Consider the following 16,950-nt stretch of genomic DNA (forward strand, 5'->3'; position numbering starts at 1 on the left):
CTGAGTTTTGGTATCTCTAAAATCCTTTACCAATCTATCTAAATCTTCTCCAAACAATAAACCCCCTTTAAAAGGGAGTTTCACCAGTCGAAGCTTAGAAGCCGCATCTGCCGCCCAATGGCGAAACCATAAAGACCTGCGAGAGACAACTGAAAGCGACATCTGTTTAGACGAAGCGCGAATAATATCATATAAGGAATCTGCTAAATAAGCCAAACCCGATTCCAAATCAGCCAGTTCCGAAGGGACAGAACCCCCGGACTCCATCAAATTATCCGCCATCACTTGAGACCACTGCAGACAGGCTCTTGCCGCATAAGAGCTGCAAATTGCGGCCTGCAAAGTCACTGCAGCTACCTCAAAAGATAACTTCAGAGAAGATTCAACTTTCCTATCCTGGGCATCCTTTAACGTAATCCCCCCTTCTACCGGCAAGGTCGTCCGTTTGGTAACCGCGGCTACCAGTGCATCCACCTTAGGCAATTTAAATTTCTCAAGTTCGTATGGGTCCACCGGATACAAAAGCCGCATGGCCTTTGCTACCCGTAACCCGGCCTCCGGCGTATCCCATTGAGCCGAGATCAGCTCCTGTATGGCTTCATGCACCGGAAAAGCCTTAGGCGGCCTACGGGTACCTGCCATAAGAGGGTTACCCGACACTTTCGAATCTACCTGAGAGATGTTCAAACCCAGTAAAGCTTTCGAAATTAAGGAGGAAAGTTCTTCCCGATGGAAAAGACGGAGCGCGGAAGGGTCATCCACTTCCCTATACGGGGGATCCTCCGCTTCCCACTCCTCTACCTCACCTTCCTCCAAAGACTCCGGAAGGGAAAAAGGGGAAACAACCATAGGCTCGTCCGCGGACGCGAGCCTGCGCTTTTTAAGTACCGGTGATTTAACTGGAGAACTATCTCCCTTCGCCGTCTCCCCAGCATCCACTTTCAGGGGAACAGCAGAGGAAGAGGGCACAGTAAGAACCGGCAAGTTCACAGAGACCGGAGGAGCAGGCTGACTGCACTGAAGCATGAAAGCCTTATGCATTAACATAATGAACTCCGGTGTGAACGAGCCCAGGCCAACCGCTGCAGAAACCCCCTGTTCGGCGCCGGAGAGCAGAGCCCCCGCTCCCTCTAGCACTTCCGACTCCCCGTCCCCCGCCGACCCCCCCTCAGCCGTGGAAGCACCTCACCGCGAGGCCGAGCCGAGCGCGCTTCACGAACGTGGGAAATGGCCCCCTCGCAAGCCTGCAAGAAAGGATCCTCAGCTGGTGCCTCTAAGCACCCAGCTGAGCACAATCCCGCCGGTGTTCGACGCTTCCCACAGCGTGAACACCGCTGACGAGAATCTTCTGCCATCACCACGCCGCCCCCCCCAACCGGACCGGCACTCGAGGCGGCAAAAAACAAATGAAGAAAGAAAGCCAAGTACTCACCACACTCTCAGCCCGCCCCCCTTCAGTAAGGATAAAGCTGGTAATTAAACCGAAAGCTACCTCAAAAGGGCACAGCTCAGCACAGGCAGAAGCGTTTTTTTTTTTGTTTGGTTGGTTTTTTTTTTTAGACTGGAATGAAGAAACCAACGCTGAGAGCAGGAAAATCCCTCAATCACTCAGAGGGGAGGGTGGAGAAGGGACCTGGGAGGGCCCAGGTGTAGCTCCCAAAGCCGGCACCACTCAGCCAGGCACCCCGATCCAACTGAAGAGCCAAAGGCCCAACAGAGGAGACTAAATGATCACCAATCCACCAGGCACCGTCAGAATCCAGGAGCTAGTGAAATAGCTCCACCCCTGCTGGGAGATAGAGCAAAACTGATTCAACAGGAGGAACACCAGGCTATAAGGCCAACTGGAAATCAGTTTCTCTATCTCCACCTGCTGGTCGATGTGAGCTATATCCCACTTGTCTCTGGATTCATCTGCTGCTTTGCTAAGGAATCTTGGTTTAAAAACAGTGGTCATTAAACTAAGGATCAGTACTCTAAATGGGGCCACAAATAGGGCTGCTCCATGCGGCACATTTGTAGTCCACAAGGGGCATATGAACTAGTCAGCATTCACATGCCCTATTCCCTCTTCCTGTGTTAGACTGGAAGCCTATACAGAATACTGGAGTTGCCAAGTGCACAATGACACAGAGAGCCAGCGCTGACTGCTTCTGTTTGCCATTACTCCTATCTCCATGCTTTGTATAAGTGGGGAGAGAGGCACATGGATACATATGAGAAGTGGACTACCTTGCAGCTGTATTTACACATCCCTATGCGTTTCACTATTTTTGACCCAGTAAGATCTTGTCTCGATAAGAAAGAAACTGGAGGTCTTTTATTTCATTTTCATTACCCTCTGGGGTCCTGTGAACTTTTAAGTATTAAAACAGGGTATATTGGGGAAAAAACTGGGGAAGCACAAAGAATGACAAGGTGATAGAATTTGTCACTGTCCCTGCAGACAACCGTGGGAAAACAATCCCGTGCCACTCTTTAGTGTTATCTCAACCTCAGTCCTTCTACACCAGCATTCTTCAAATCAAGGCTTGAGGTCAGTGGCTGTACTCATCCATACTCTGATTCTTCTCTCTTTCTTTAAAGAATGACATGGGAATGGTTTCCTGCCATTATCCACAGGGACAAAATTTGTCACCATTTCATTCTCCAACAAGACTCAAAGCTGCAGGAACTTCTGAAACCAAAAATCCAAATTTCACAAGCAGAGAATAAGATCACAAACCATAACTAAGTATCTTGTATTTGGATTCACTGCAACTTTCCAGAGGTGTGGTTGTATCTTTATTCTAAGTCAGAAGTATCAATATTCAGAGAACAGTCTGATAAATGTTTAAAGTGCACATGAATACATAAGCATGTTAACAGCCAAGAAAAAGATTCCCACTAGGCTAAAGATTTTGTGGCATACAATGATGATATTATTTAAGCAATGTGTTTCACTTACTTTAAGCAAACCCCCTTGATGATAGCAGAAGGTTTTACCCCAGGTGGGCCAATGCAATATATAAGCTATGGATGAAGGGAGGGTTGACATCATTGGCGCAATTCTTAGAGGGTGGGATTCTCCCTTTATCAGAGCTCAGGAGGAATTATGACCTCATATTGATGGCCAGTTCCAATACAGTCAGGTCTATGCCTATGTCTGCAAACGAGCATCGTCAGACCTACAGTGTAAGGACCCCCCATGGGACAGGGTTTAGAAGAACTGCTCACTCAGAAAGGGGTAGCAACTCTTGAATTTATAAGGCACTATTATGCTATGGGGTCCCCCCTGCCATGTATATGAATAAGTGGGACTTCAGTACAAGGCAAAATGGTGGAAACAATTATAAAAAATAAAATTGTGGAACACGTAGACAAATATGATTTAATGAGACAAAGTCAGCACGGGTTCAGCCAAGGGAGATCTTGCCTCACCAATTGCCTTGACTTCTTTGAAGGTATGAATAAACATGTGGATAAAGGTGAGGCGATTGATGTAGTATATCTAGATTTTCTGAAAGCTTTTGACAAAGTTCCTTATGAGAGGTTCCTGAGAAAATTCAAGTTATGGGATAGGTGGCAAAATTCAGTTGTGGATTAGGAATTGGTTAGCAGATAGAAAACAGAGGGTAGGGTTAAATGGTCATTTTTCTCAATGGAGGAGAGTAAACAATGGAATGCCACAGGGATCTGTATTGGGACCGGTGCAATTTAACTTATTTATAAATGATCTGGAAATTGGAACAACGAGTGAGGTGATTAGATTTGCAGGCGACACTATACTGTTCAAAGTTGTTAAAACGCATGCAGCTTGTGAAAAATTGCAGGCAGCCCATAGGAAATTGGAAGACTGGGATTCCTAAGTGGCAGATGAAGTTTAATGTGGACAAATGCAAAGTGATGCACACTGGGAAGAATAACCCGAATCACAAGTTACCGGATGCTAGGTCCACCTTGGGGGTTAGTGCCCAAGAAAAGGATCTGGGTGTCCTCATGGACAATATGATGAAACCTTCTGCCTAATGTGCAGCGGCAGCAGCCAAAAAGCAAACAGGATGCTAGGAATTATTAAAAAGGGGATGATTAACAAGACTAAGAATGTTATAATGCCCCTGTATTGCTCTATGGTGCAACCTCATCTATTGCATTCAATTCTGGTCCCTTTATCTCAAGAAAGATATAACGGCACTAGAAAAGTTCAAAGTAGAGAATAACACGGGAAAAAATTTTTTCCCCGTCTCCAACTCATTCCTGTCCCGTCCCCGCGAGCTCGGTCCTCATCCCTACAAACCATCTACACAAGCCTCAAATAGTTTTATACTGAACTTATTTTATTAAAGTATTTTTAAAAACCCAATATTCTGTACAATTGTCATTTTATAAATCAAAGTTCTGGCTGCCGTACTAGAGGAAGAGATCTTCAGCTGGCAGGGCTTTGTTTATAAATGTTTATCAACATAACTAATATATTACTTTATCATAAAGAAAAAAAAAAACCAAACCAAAATAGAATTTTTTTTCTACCTTTGTTGTCTGGTTTCTGCTTTCCTCATCTTCTCGTCATTCTCTTCCTTCCATACACTGTCTGCCCCCTCTTTGCCCCTTCCATATGGTGTCTGCTCTATTACTGTGCCTCTCCCTTCCATCTCTCCCTTCACCCCCACCCTCCCCACACCATTGGTCTGGCATCCATCTTCTTCCCTCCGCTCCCCCCATAGTCTGACATCTCTGTCTTCTTCCCTTCCCTCCCCAAGATGGTTTTTAGAATCTCTCTCCTCCTTTCCTCCCCTCAGATCTGGTATCTGTCTCCCCAATCCAGCATGTGCCCTTTATTATTTATCCCCTCCTTCCATCCAGTATGTGCTCCCCTCTCTCTCCTCCCCACGTCCCTTCAGCATCTGTTTCACTTTCTCCCCTCCCTACTTTCCTTCAGCGTCTTCTCCCCTCTCTCTCTTACCAACATGCATCTTCTCCCCTCTCTCCTACCCACTAACATGCAGCGTCTGCTCCTCTCCCCTCCCCATTTCCATGCAGCATCTGTTCCCCACTCTCTCCTAGCCATTTCCCTTCAACATCTGCTCCTTCCTCCCCTACCCCTCTCTCCTACCCATTTCCCTTCAGCATCTGTTCCTCTCTCTTCACTTCCCTTCCCTTAAGCGCCCTTTGCACGGTCCAGCAGCTCCCTCCCTCCCTCCCAATCACTGCGGTTCAGACATCTCCCTCCTCACTTCCTCTCACCACCGCTGATGATTTTTATTTTTTTGTCTCCGAGCTGCTCAAGCCTTTGATCAAGTAGCGCGAGGCTGCCCTAAATTTCTCCTCTGACACAACTTCCTGTTTCCAGTTGCATCAGAGGTGGTTTTAAGCAGTCGCATGCGACTTGTTTAAAGACTTGGGCAGCGCCTCGGAGACAAGAAAAATGAAACTTACCAGCAAAGGTGAGGGGAAGAGAGGGAGGGAGATGCCTGGACAGCGGTGATTGGAAGTAGGGAGGGGGCTGTTGGACCACATGCGTTCCTTCACTTAACTGCGAAGACAAGGCCATTCACCGCTCCATGGGGCAGTGAATGGCCTTATCTCCGTACCAGCAATGACCACTTATCTTTTCTTCCTGTTTTGGTGGGTTACCTGTGGCTACCTGCGGGTAACAGCCACCGTGTCATTCTCTAGTTCAAAGAAGAGCGACTAAGATGATTAAAGGGATGGAACTCTTTTCGTATGAGGAAAGACTAAAAAGGTTAGGGCTCTTCAGCTGGGAAAAGAGATGGTTGAGGAGATTGAAGTCCACAAAATCCTGAGTGGAGTAAAATGGTTACAAGTGGATTGATTTTTCACTCTGTCATAAATTACAAGACTAGGGGACATGAAGTTACAGGGAAATACTTTTAAAACCAATAGGAGGAAATTTATTTTTTCACTCAGAGAATAGTTAAGTTGTGGTAAGAGTGGATTGCATAGCTGGTTTTAAGAACGGTTTGGACAATTTCCTGGAGGAAAAGTCCATAGTCTGTTATTGAGAAAGACATGGGGGAAGCCACAGCTTGACTTGGATTGGTAGCATGGAATGTTGCTACTCCTTTGGTTTTGGCCAGATATTAGGGACCTGGATTGGCAACTGTGAGAATGGGCTACTGGGCTTGATGGATCATTGGTCTGACCCAATAAGGCTATTCTTATGTTCTTAATTAGAGTACAGCTGTTAAAGCAACTATTCTGACAAATCTGTATGCAATGTAAAGTGATGTTTATCAATAATGTAATGTTTAACTTGACAAAATAAAGAAAAATAGACTATAAAAAACGCAATGTGTTTCACAGGTATGTTTTACTCTAATCCAGATGGTTTTTAATTTAAGTCATGCAATCCTGGCTGACCAGTGAGAAGAAGCAGGTTGCAGACCAGGGTTCAAATCCTGCTTCTCCTATTGGCGTACACTGTGACCTTGGAAAAGTCACTTCATCCTCTACCAAATGTAAATCACCCTCAACTCAGATTTGGAAAAGACAAATGTGTCTGGAAAAAAATGGGACCCTCAACATTTTTCTAAAGAACCCCAAAACAAATGTACTATTGTTAAAAAAAAATTGCTATTACAGCAGTTATTATTAATGGAAGATGCTGTAAAAACTAGATGATCCCTGTTTTCAAAAATGTCATCATCCAGGAAGTGATCATTAAGATCTGTTTTAGCAAATGGCATTTAGCAAAGAAGATAAAGTTGTGAATAAAGTTTTGCAACAAAATAAGACATATAGCATAAAGTGTTTGCTAAAGGAGTCTCCTAATAAAGGTTGGACTAATTGCAGGGGTGGGGGAAAGAGGGCCGCAATCCAGTCAGGTTTTCAGGATTTCCCCAATGAATATGCACGAGATCTATTTGCACATAATGGAGGCAATGAATGCAAATAGATCTCATGCATATTCATTGGGGAAACCCTGAAAACCAGACTGGATTGCAACTCTTGTTCTCCACCCCTGGAATGTATTTTCAAAAGGTCATACTAAGGGTTCCTTTTACAAAGCCACACTAGGGCCTTAATGCGCAGAATAGCACTCGCTAAATTGCTGCGCACGCTAGCCGCTACCGCCTCCTTTTGAGCAGGCGGTAGGTTTTCAGCTAGTGCGCTAAAACCGCTAGCGCAGCTTCATAAAAGGAGCCCTAAATGTTTAACAATTGCAAAGTGTGTTTTCTCTAGAAAGCAATGGAAATTTTTTCTTTCATCGCTGAATACGAGTACTTCTCCAACCGCAACCTTCCATCACATTTAAGATCAACTACTTGTAAAAGGAGCACAAAGTTATGCAAGATCCACACTAATACCCGCAGCAGTGCTTCCCAAACCACTCCTAAGAGCACCCTAATGAGTCAGGATTACCCCTGTGACAATACATCAAATAAAATTTGCATATACTGTACTGGAGACCCACTGTATTCAAATCTATTTGATGCACATTCCTTGTGAAAATCCTGAAAACTTGACAAACTAGGTCTACCTCCAGGATAAGCTGAGAAGCACTGGTCTACAGGACAGCATGTGATTCCCAAGTCTCAGGCTGATTAATGCACTATTTATAGTAAATATATCAGAACACCAACAACCATCACAGTATTGGCAATTCCATATGTATGCTAGTGATTGGTGGGGGAAGGAAGGAAGGAGAAACTGGGTGGAAGGATGGTATCAGGCTAGGAGAAACTGAGGAAGGGAGAGAAAAAGGACAGCAGGGAAAAAGAAAAGTCAAAGTGTGCAAACAAATTTTTTAAATAGGAAAAATCAAAGACACACACACACCAACAAGAACAACAAAAAGCTACTTTAAAGAAAGTTTCTACCCTGTATTTTGGCCAATACCTAAGTTTATTTAGGTACTTTTAAAAATAAAAATACAAAAAAACTTTGGAAGTAATATAATGAGCAACAGAAGCAACAAATACATCACAAAAATTAACCACATGGATAAGAAAAACAAAACCCACCGTCACATATGTCCACAGTATTAAGGGAGCATCCTAAAACGACAATATAGGAAATATAATCTTTAACACGACATATACTTTTTTTTTTATTTTTTTTTTTAAACCATTCTTCCACATGGGGCATATAAGGACCAACTACCTCAGTAGCTGATAGCTGATTGGATCAGTATACAGTCTGTTTAACATATCAGAGGCTTCCTGGTTGTTGAATTAAGTATGGTAAATCAAAGAACCAAAAAGGAAGATTTTTTTTTTAAACCAACCACCTAATTGTTGCTGTTGACCCATGTTTCAGCCATTATGCTATGGCTTTCTCCAGGGTCAGCTTGAGGTCTGCAGAAGCGGCAAAACCTGAATAAACGCAAGAATCATGATGCCAGCCACGGAAGCTAAGAACATTAGACCTGACTAAGATCAGAAGCAAAGTCCTGTAAATCTCCAATTTTTGTGAATGGCAGATTGGATATTCTTCAGCACAATAAGACAATAGCTGGCAAACCAGATGGCCCATCAAGTTTCTCTATTGATTGTTGGGCTCAAGAGGAAAAATGAGGAAGTAGCTTTTTAATGAAGAAGTGGTGAATGTCTGGAATTACCCTGCAGCAAAGGTGGACGAAGCCAGAGGTACAATGGAATTGAGACTTATTTGGGAGAGGGCTGTTTGAAAAGATCTCATATACCTAAAGAGATATGTTTAACATATCAGAGGCTTCCTGGTTGTTGAATTAAGTATGGTAAATCAAAGAACCAAAAAGGAATCAGAGACACTGGGCAAACTGTATACAGTGGTACCTCGGTTTACGAGTGCACCAGTTTGCGAGTGTTTTGCAAGACGAGCAAAACATTCGCAAACCGAGCTTGCCTCGCTGTACGAGCGCCCCCCCGCTTGCATTGCCCCCCCCTCCACCGCGATCCTACTTCACCCCCCCCCCCGTGCAGTCAATGACACCCTTTACCCGACTTGGCACCAGTGCCCGAAGATCCTCCCTCTTCTGGCGCGGGCTGGGCGGTGCTTTGGAGATCCTCCTTCTTCTGGGCTGGGCTGGGCTGGACTGGCTTTGAGCATTTGCGCATGCTCAAAGCCTTCTGGTCTTGCTCTCAATCTCGGAGAGAGCGAGACCAGAAGGCTTTGAGCATGCGCAAATGCTCAAAGCCAGTCCAGCCCAGCCCAGCCCAGCCCAGCCCAGAAGAAGGAGGATCTCCAACGCACCGCCCAGCCGCGCCAGAAGAGGGAGGATCTTCGGGCACCAGCACTGGTGCCAAGTCGGGTAAAGGGTGTTACTGACTGTTCGGGAGGGGGGAAAGTAGGATTGCGGTGGACCATTTATTTTAAAGGACCTTCTCTTACTTGAAGTGTAGACAAATCAACCCCTGCTGAATGAAGACTTGCACTGCTACTCTTACTAGAGTCTATAGCATTACTAGATGCTAGGAATTACGGAAACATTCATTTGAGATGACATGGGACGTCGCCATGTCCCATGTCATTGTGTGCCTTTAATGACAGCAAGAGACAACATTCTGGAGTTTTATCCATGTGTTGTGAATAATGCGTGCTCTTTCAAAAGAAAGAAAGAAAATTCCTGTAAAATGAAAGAGAAGAAATTAAAAATTTGGTTGCACACACCTACTAGTTGCATGTGGCACCGGACTGACACACAGAAGAGAATCTCTACTCCTAGGCAAGCCATAATTCTTGAAGCATCTTATTTAGGACAATAGCTTTATGGATTTTAATCAAGTTTATCTCCAAGGAGAGAGAATCTGAAAGCAACATCTAAAAAAAAAAGTGGGGTTTTTAAGCAAGATTTAAACACAAACAAAGAGCAAGCCTGTGCCAAGTATACAGTGAAAATATGAAAAGCTCCAAGACTGAAGTTTGTTAGGAGGAGCAGAACTATGAATAAAGGTCATATGAAAGAATACGAGGACAATCTCACAGGCATTGTTCCTTCAGAGGGCCAATGAAAAGAGGCCCTGTACAGATTGAGGTGGAGGTTTAATCTACAAAGATATGGAGATTTTATTTATTTAGCCTCAAACACTTATAGTTTTAAATTGTTCCGAGGATTGTGCAGAGCTTGCAGGGACAGAACAGGGATGGAGATGGATCCACAGGGATTGTGAGAAATTTGTCCCCATGTCATTATATACACACATACATACTAGTGTTTAAGCCCGTTACATTAACAGGTGCTAGAATATATGTCTGTCTTTCTTTCTGTGTCTCTCCCTTCCTTACTTTCTTTCTCCCTCCTGCTGTCTGTCCCTCTTTCTTTCTGGTTCTCTCTCTGGCACCCTGTCTGTTTTTCTTTCTTTCTGTCTCTCTCCCTGCCTGCCTGTCTTTCCGTCTCTCCATGGCCCCCTTTTGTCTCCCCTCCCCCAAAGCAAACCAAGATTCCTCCCATGCCCCCTTTCCCTCTCCATCCCCTCCACTTCCCTGTGCAGCAGCAGCAGCATTTCCCGGCCTTCCCTGTGCAAAAGCAGCATTTCCCCCCCACACACACACTTCCCTGTGCAGCAGCAGCATTTCCCACCCTTCCCTGTGCAGCAGCAGCATTTCCCCCACACACACAGACTTCCCAGTGCAGCAGCAGCATTTCCCACCCTTCCCTGTGCAGCAGCAGCATTTCCCCCCCACACACACATACACTTCCCTGTGCAGCAGCAGCAGCATTTCCCACCTTTCCCTGTGCAGAATCAGCATTTCCCCCACACACACACTTCCCTGTGAAGCAGCAGCATTTCCTCCCCCACACACGTCCCTGTACAGCAGCAGCATTTCCCCCACACACACACCCACTTCCCTGTGCAGCAGCAGCATTTCCCGGCCTTCCCTGTGCAGTAGCAGCAACATTTCCCGGCCTTCCCTGTGCAGCAGCAGCATTTCCCGTAGCCCCCTTCCCAGCCGCCGCGTTTAAATTCACAGAAAAGCGCTGCGCTGCATTACTGCTATCTTCAGTGTCTTCTATCCACTGTGGCCCACCCTAGCGGAAACAGGAAGTAGTCAGAGAGGGTGGGCCGCAGTGGACAGAAGACAGTGAGGCCACCGGTAGCGCGGCACAGCGCTTTTCTGTGAATTTAAACGCGGGTGAGCTGGCAAAAGGAGGAAGCTTTGGCGGTGGTGGTTTTGGCGGTAAGTGAGGGCGGGAGGGGGGAGTCGCCGGCTGTGCCTCTCCGTGTTCGAATTCAAAAATGGAATTCGGTACGGAGGGACACAGCACTTGTCAGGTACCCACAGCCTCTTAAGTGCGCATGCACGCTTAAGAGGATTATTATTATAGATAGATATAGATAGATAGATAGATATACACACATATATACACACACACCTCTTCAGTTTACATGTACATATATGGTTACACAATCTTTGAGTGTTCTGAGGGCAAAAGTGTTTTGTTTTGGGTTTGTTTTTATTTGGGGGGTTGTTTTGCTCTTACCTATGTACTTTGTATACCTTTGAGGCACCTAGGAGCTGCTGAGTGCGCATACCTGTAGGAAAAAGGAGTACATAGGATCATGACCGATGAACTGTAGTGACCTGTGACCAGGGTTTTGAAGAGGAGTGGACAATGAGACACAACAGTGTACTGAAAAGACTAGTGGAGAGATGGTTCAGTCGGACCTCACAAGGAGCAGGTTTCAGGATAAAGACTAAGTACAAATACCCTACAGAACTTCCTAATTAAAGAGGCCAGCAGGAAACAGATGTAACATGAACCCTAGCAAACTGCTCCTAAACAGATCTCGCTACTAGAGGCCCTTTCCCCTACATTCTGAAATAAGATGGAATTTAACCTCTAGAATCAACCTCTGAGCTTAGCAAAACTGATAGTGAGCAAGTAGCGGAGCCTTTGTTATTTACCGAAAAACAATCACGACATGTAAAACACCTAAAGAAGGTTATTAGGATTCCCAAGGTATTTTTTCAGCATGTGTTTATAGGAAGGAAATGACGCAGAATACACTCTCCAATTTCTAAAATCTTGTCTTTTAACAAGATTAAGCACCTGATCTCGGTTCACAAAGGCCAGCTGAATCAGTTCCGCTTCTTCAGCTCTTTGAAACAGGGCTCAGGATGGGCAGTGGTTTAAAACAAATATCACTTGCAGGTAAAACATGCACCATTTGCACACAGCTTACACTTTTCTTAAGAAAGGTAAACCATTTGCACACAGCAAACGCTCTTTACCAAGGGGTGCACATGTATGAACTATCGCACACATGCACCTTCTCAGGAAGAGGATCTACTATGCACAAATAACGTTTCTTCAAGACAAGAGTGCATGGGAGGGGAGATTCTATAAATAGTGCCCAAAAATGGTTCTAAGTGCTATTCTATAATAGGTGTGTGGGTGTGTCTAGCTTTGGGCACCAGATTTTCACCTGCTAAACCTGGTGGCCAGATAGCACATGTACCCAGTATTTTACAACTAAAGTGGAACCTTGGTTTACGAGCATAATTCGTTCCAGAGGCAGGGACGGGAAAATGAGTTCCCGCGAGGAAGGGAAAATTTTGTCACCGTATCATTTTCTAGTTAAGAGCTCATTACCAAATTAATTTGCACACACATCTCAGCAGTGTGCCCAAATTTGTACATATGCATAGTGTGCAATCATAACAACATTTGTCAATTTGGGAGGAGGGAGAACACAAACACTTTTGGGGTGCCCATTCCTAGAATATAGTTACATGGTTTAAACAGATGGCTTCGAACCCATTCCCTAAGACATGGAGCAAGATAACCACCATGTTACTTGTGCTTGTAAAAAAATCCCACACAAGAACCTAAATCACTAGGAGGGTGGAAAGGGAACACTGCACTATAGACCCATCTTTGAAGGGTTGGGAAGCTTTCAAAAGACCAAACAAAAACAATTCTATGAACCGGGGAGGACACTCCCACATGTTTTGCATTTTGCCAGGTTATATATACAGATGCTGGCCACTTTACTGACTGTCCAAGCAGCTACTAATTGGTAGTTTAGTTTTAAATCAATCTGTTATACTGTATATTTACAGCAATATTGACTAAATCTTGCATACTAATATTAAAACAGGCTACCTCAGATCTTCTAAAGCAGTGTTTTTCAACCTTTTTATACCTATGGAACGGCAGAAATAAAAAAAATTATTCTGTGGACCGGCATTGGTCCATGGACCGGCGGTTGAAGAACACTGGGCTAAGTCATGGGCCAGACACTGCCCATCTCTATCCAATGTCCACCCCAGACCCTGCCCCCATAATAGTACTAATTGCACCTTGCATGTCCCTTGCCGCATCTGAAGTTGCCAACGTCAGAGAGAAGGCTTCCGGTTCAGGCGCAGGATGCCCATAGGAGCCACTGCCCATGGCTTTGTGCACTGAATCAGTTAGGAAGAGGGAGCTGGCTCGAAGATAACGCCGCATCGATCGCACCGTGGACCGGCGGTTGAAGAACGCTGTTTTGGGCCTGATGCACGTGCTGGCCCTGTGGACCGGCAGGAAATTTCTGTGGACCGGCACTGGTGCATGGACCGGTGGTTGAAGAACACTGTTCTAAAGAATAAATTCACCTGTCCTACTCATGCATATGTTGTTTAAACATTTTCTGAGGATTTTTTTTTTTTTAAGGCCAATACCTCAACAACAAACTAAAACATGTTTTCAGGTTTTGCTAGCAAGCGATTTGAATCAAATTCAAACCCAGCTTTTTGTGTTGCCATAGGCAAAGACATGCACTTTCTTAACCTGTGCAACATGAAAGCCAGGACAGAAGCACAGAGAAAGGGGATGCAAAGATGCCCATTTTATAGTGCAAAAATTAAGAGAGACTACAAGGTAACAGTGCACATAAAGAAATGTGTTCTCCATGCTTGCCAAACAGCAGGGGGGAGGGGGGGGAAGAGAGAGTTTCTGAAGCTTTTTTCCATGGCTAGCTCCTATAGAAGTGCATGGTGAGAAAAAAACTATTATTTTTGTCAGACAGCATTCTACCCAGCAATTAAAAGGGAGAACTGCCTCTCTTCAGTCTTTGTTCAACCCTTCTGCTCAAATTTCACACTAAAACCATTTTCTTTGGAGTTTTGGGGGGGTTTGGAGGCTGAAAACAGGGCATGTTTAGTTTTGGGGGGTTTTTGGAGGCTGAAAACAGGGCATGTTTACTGTATTTGTGTGAACTCGCTCAGCCTGGTACTCTCATGGGTATAACTGTTTGTTGTTTTTACCCTTTCAGCCAGCATACCTAGGTTGTGAAAAAGAGCCAGTGGAGCAACAGCTATTGCTCATTACTATTCATATAAGGAGCTGGTGAAATACTTATTTAGAAGCAAGAAGCAAGAACCAGCAGCCACTTCTAATGTGTACAGGTTTTCTAAATGACAACAGGTAACAGCATATTATGAGCACAGTAAACCAGGATATTAGAAAAAGTTATACAAGCCTGAATATTATCGCATATGAAATGCACAATCCCATAGGTTTCTTAAGACCATGAAGAAGAAACAATGTCCCTGAAGAACATCTTTGGTCATCAATGGCCTTTGACAATTAATTGGAAATCACAATGATTCAGCAACAAGTAAGTTTCGTAACAGAGCCAGATCTATGATTCTCTGTTCATGGGGGCAGACATTGAATGCAGATTCTTTGGCTGTCAACTAGCAGTAATAATTCTTTGAAATTGGTTAGTCCCTCTGCTTTCAAAACATGTAGATTAGACAAAGACACACTGAAAGGGAGCTTAAACCAAGGAAAATTCTTCATAACCTTGCAAGGCTTGTTTCACTAGACCTTTTAATTAAAAGCCATTATTTTCAGATCTGTGTAACAGAATAGCGGAATATTTGTACAGCTAATATTTCAAAAACTTCTCAGAATGATTAGAAACTGCAAACAAGCAACTAAACTCTGGAATCTGTGCATATTTTCAAACCATACTGAAGAAACATGAATGGATATTTTTGAAACATAAATGTTTCTATTAACCAGGGAAGCCAGGGTTCAAGTCAGGAACCCAGGGTTTAAGACTAATTCTGGTACTCACATTCCCTGTGACATTGGGCAAATCGCTTCACACTCCATTGCCTCAGTTAGATAGTCAGTTTGGGCTGAGAAACAGCAGCTGTATTTTAATTAGGAAAAAGTAATCAAATATTTTAACTTTTTTTTCTGTTTAAAGAAAGGAACTTGTTGTCTATTTGTAAAACCTTTTCAACCTGCGTCCATGGGTAATTACATTTTTAAAGAAACCCTCCTTTGAAAGTTTCCCTGGAGTGTGCAGCATCACCATTTCCCAAATGAGACAACAGGGAATAATGCAGATGAATTCTATCCTATTCTCTCCAGCTTGTGTGTCCTCTACAGGCTGGGAGCCAAGGCACTGAAGTTCTGAACTCCAATCAATAAGTTATTTTTTTTTTGTTCACTCTATACTTCATATGGCTTCTGAACACAACAGGACATTCTGTTAATTATAACCAGTAGAACTGGAAAGAATACAGGATGAATTCCTGCCAGTATGATCATAAAACAAATTTTTGCCTATACTCAAAGAAAGCATCCCCAGGCAGTAAACAAACAAAAAAAGTCTCTTAAACCTGCTGTGTACTAAATACATTTCAGAATTCATGGCCGCCTCCTTCTCTGGTGGCATTTCCAACTCCTGATTTTCCTGGACTTAACCGATACAAACAATTTTTACAGCTCCTTCGTCGCCGTTGAGCTACTCGAGCCTTTTAAAACTGTACTAGGCACTCCTATCGCCATGAGATAACAGATGTTCGTCAAAAGTACAGCAAGCAGCCTGCTTGAGCCAGAAGTGCTTTTGTATGTTAAAGAATCCTACCCAACCTTTGCATTTTTTTCATTTGGAAACGCATCATTTTAGGCATGTTTCAGGGTTGTTGGAGGAGGGGGGGGGGAGAAGGTGACTTTCTCTGCAAACAGGCTAAAAGCTGCGTCTGATCCCATCTACCCCCAACTCCCTTTCTTTGATAGTAACCGACCGTTCAACTTGTAATACACATAGGAACAAGGTCCCTGCAGGTGATCCAGCGACTTACACTGCAAAATTCGAAATGAAAAGAGATTTCGCTAGGGAGAAAGAGCGGCGGCCAGATGCCTCCCCCGCTAGCAGGGGCAGCGGCGCGCGAGGCTCTGGGCGCAGCAGCACCTCCCCCCTCCCCCAGCTGCACAAGCCGTACGCCGCCACTTCGCCCTCGCGGGCCCCTGGCAGCCGCTCCTACCTGGAGGACTCCACGTTGAAGCTGCCGCCGTCCAGCAGGCGGATCTTGCAGAAGAGGATGCCGTTCACGAAGGGCACGGAGGAGAGCTCGTCCAGCTCGAAGTCCACGCGGAACTTGAACTTCTTTTTCTTCATCATCATGAAAGCCATGAACCGGGGGCTCCGGGAGAGAGGGCGAGCGCGCGCAGGCACGGGACCAGTCAGCGCAGGCCGCCCCGGCTACAGCGCCCGAGCAGCCTCAACATCACCCAACCTCCCGCCGCAGCTGCTTTTCCACACTGAGCAGAAATCCAGCCTTCTGCCAGCGTCCCCCGCACACAGGCCCGGCCCTTCCACCAACGCGCAGCCGCCGCCGCCGCCGCTCCCAGCCTCGAGACCGCCCCAGTGCCTGCGAGGCAGCGCCCCCGGCGGACACAGAGGGAAAAGGGGGCCTCAATAACGAGAAGGAGCGGGCAGCGTCCCCGGCGGGTACTGAAGGAAAGGGCGGCCTAAGTAGCGCCCCTGGCGGGCACAGAGGAAAAAGGCGCCTCAATCACACCACAATTTCCTGTCAACAGGTGTTATTCCAAGGACAGCTTCAGTAATGCTATAAGGTAGGGGGTGGCAGAATGTGCTACCTACTCTAGCAGCTTGTTTCCATCGTTTTTTGTTTCATTTTTTACTGATTTATTGTATCACTGAAGGTCTATGGAGCTCAGTGAATTTCAAGTTTTGACATTCAAGTTGTGACCCACCATGCACTGTAAGAAGCAAAAGCATG

General features: G+C 45.1%; 1 protein-coding gene across 1 annotated transcript in view; it reads right to left on the minus strand.

Annotated features, from left to right (window-relative positions):
* Positions 1-16,684, minus strand: part of FAM102B (family with sequence similarity 102 member B) — a 233,574-nt gene extending 216,890 nt beyond the window's left edge. Inside the window, exon 1 of the mRNA XM_033916064.1 lies at positions 16,192-16,684. Within this exon, the coding sequence (XP_033771955.1) occupies positions 16,192-16,340 (149 nt within the window). The 5' untranslated portion in view covers positions 16,341-16,684. The remainder of the gene's footprint in view (positions 1-16,191) is intronic.
* Positions 16,685-16,950: the final 266 nt, after the last annotated feature.

Source organism: Geotrypetes seraphini, chromosome 12 (genome assembly GCF_902459505.1).
Source record: "Geotrypetes seraphini chromosome 12, aGeoSer1.1, whole genome shotgun sequence".
NCBI lineage: Eukaryota > Metazoa > Chordata > Amphibia > Gymnophiona > Dermophiidae > Geotrypetes > Geotrypetes seraphini.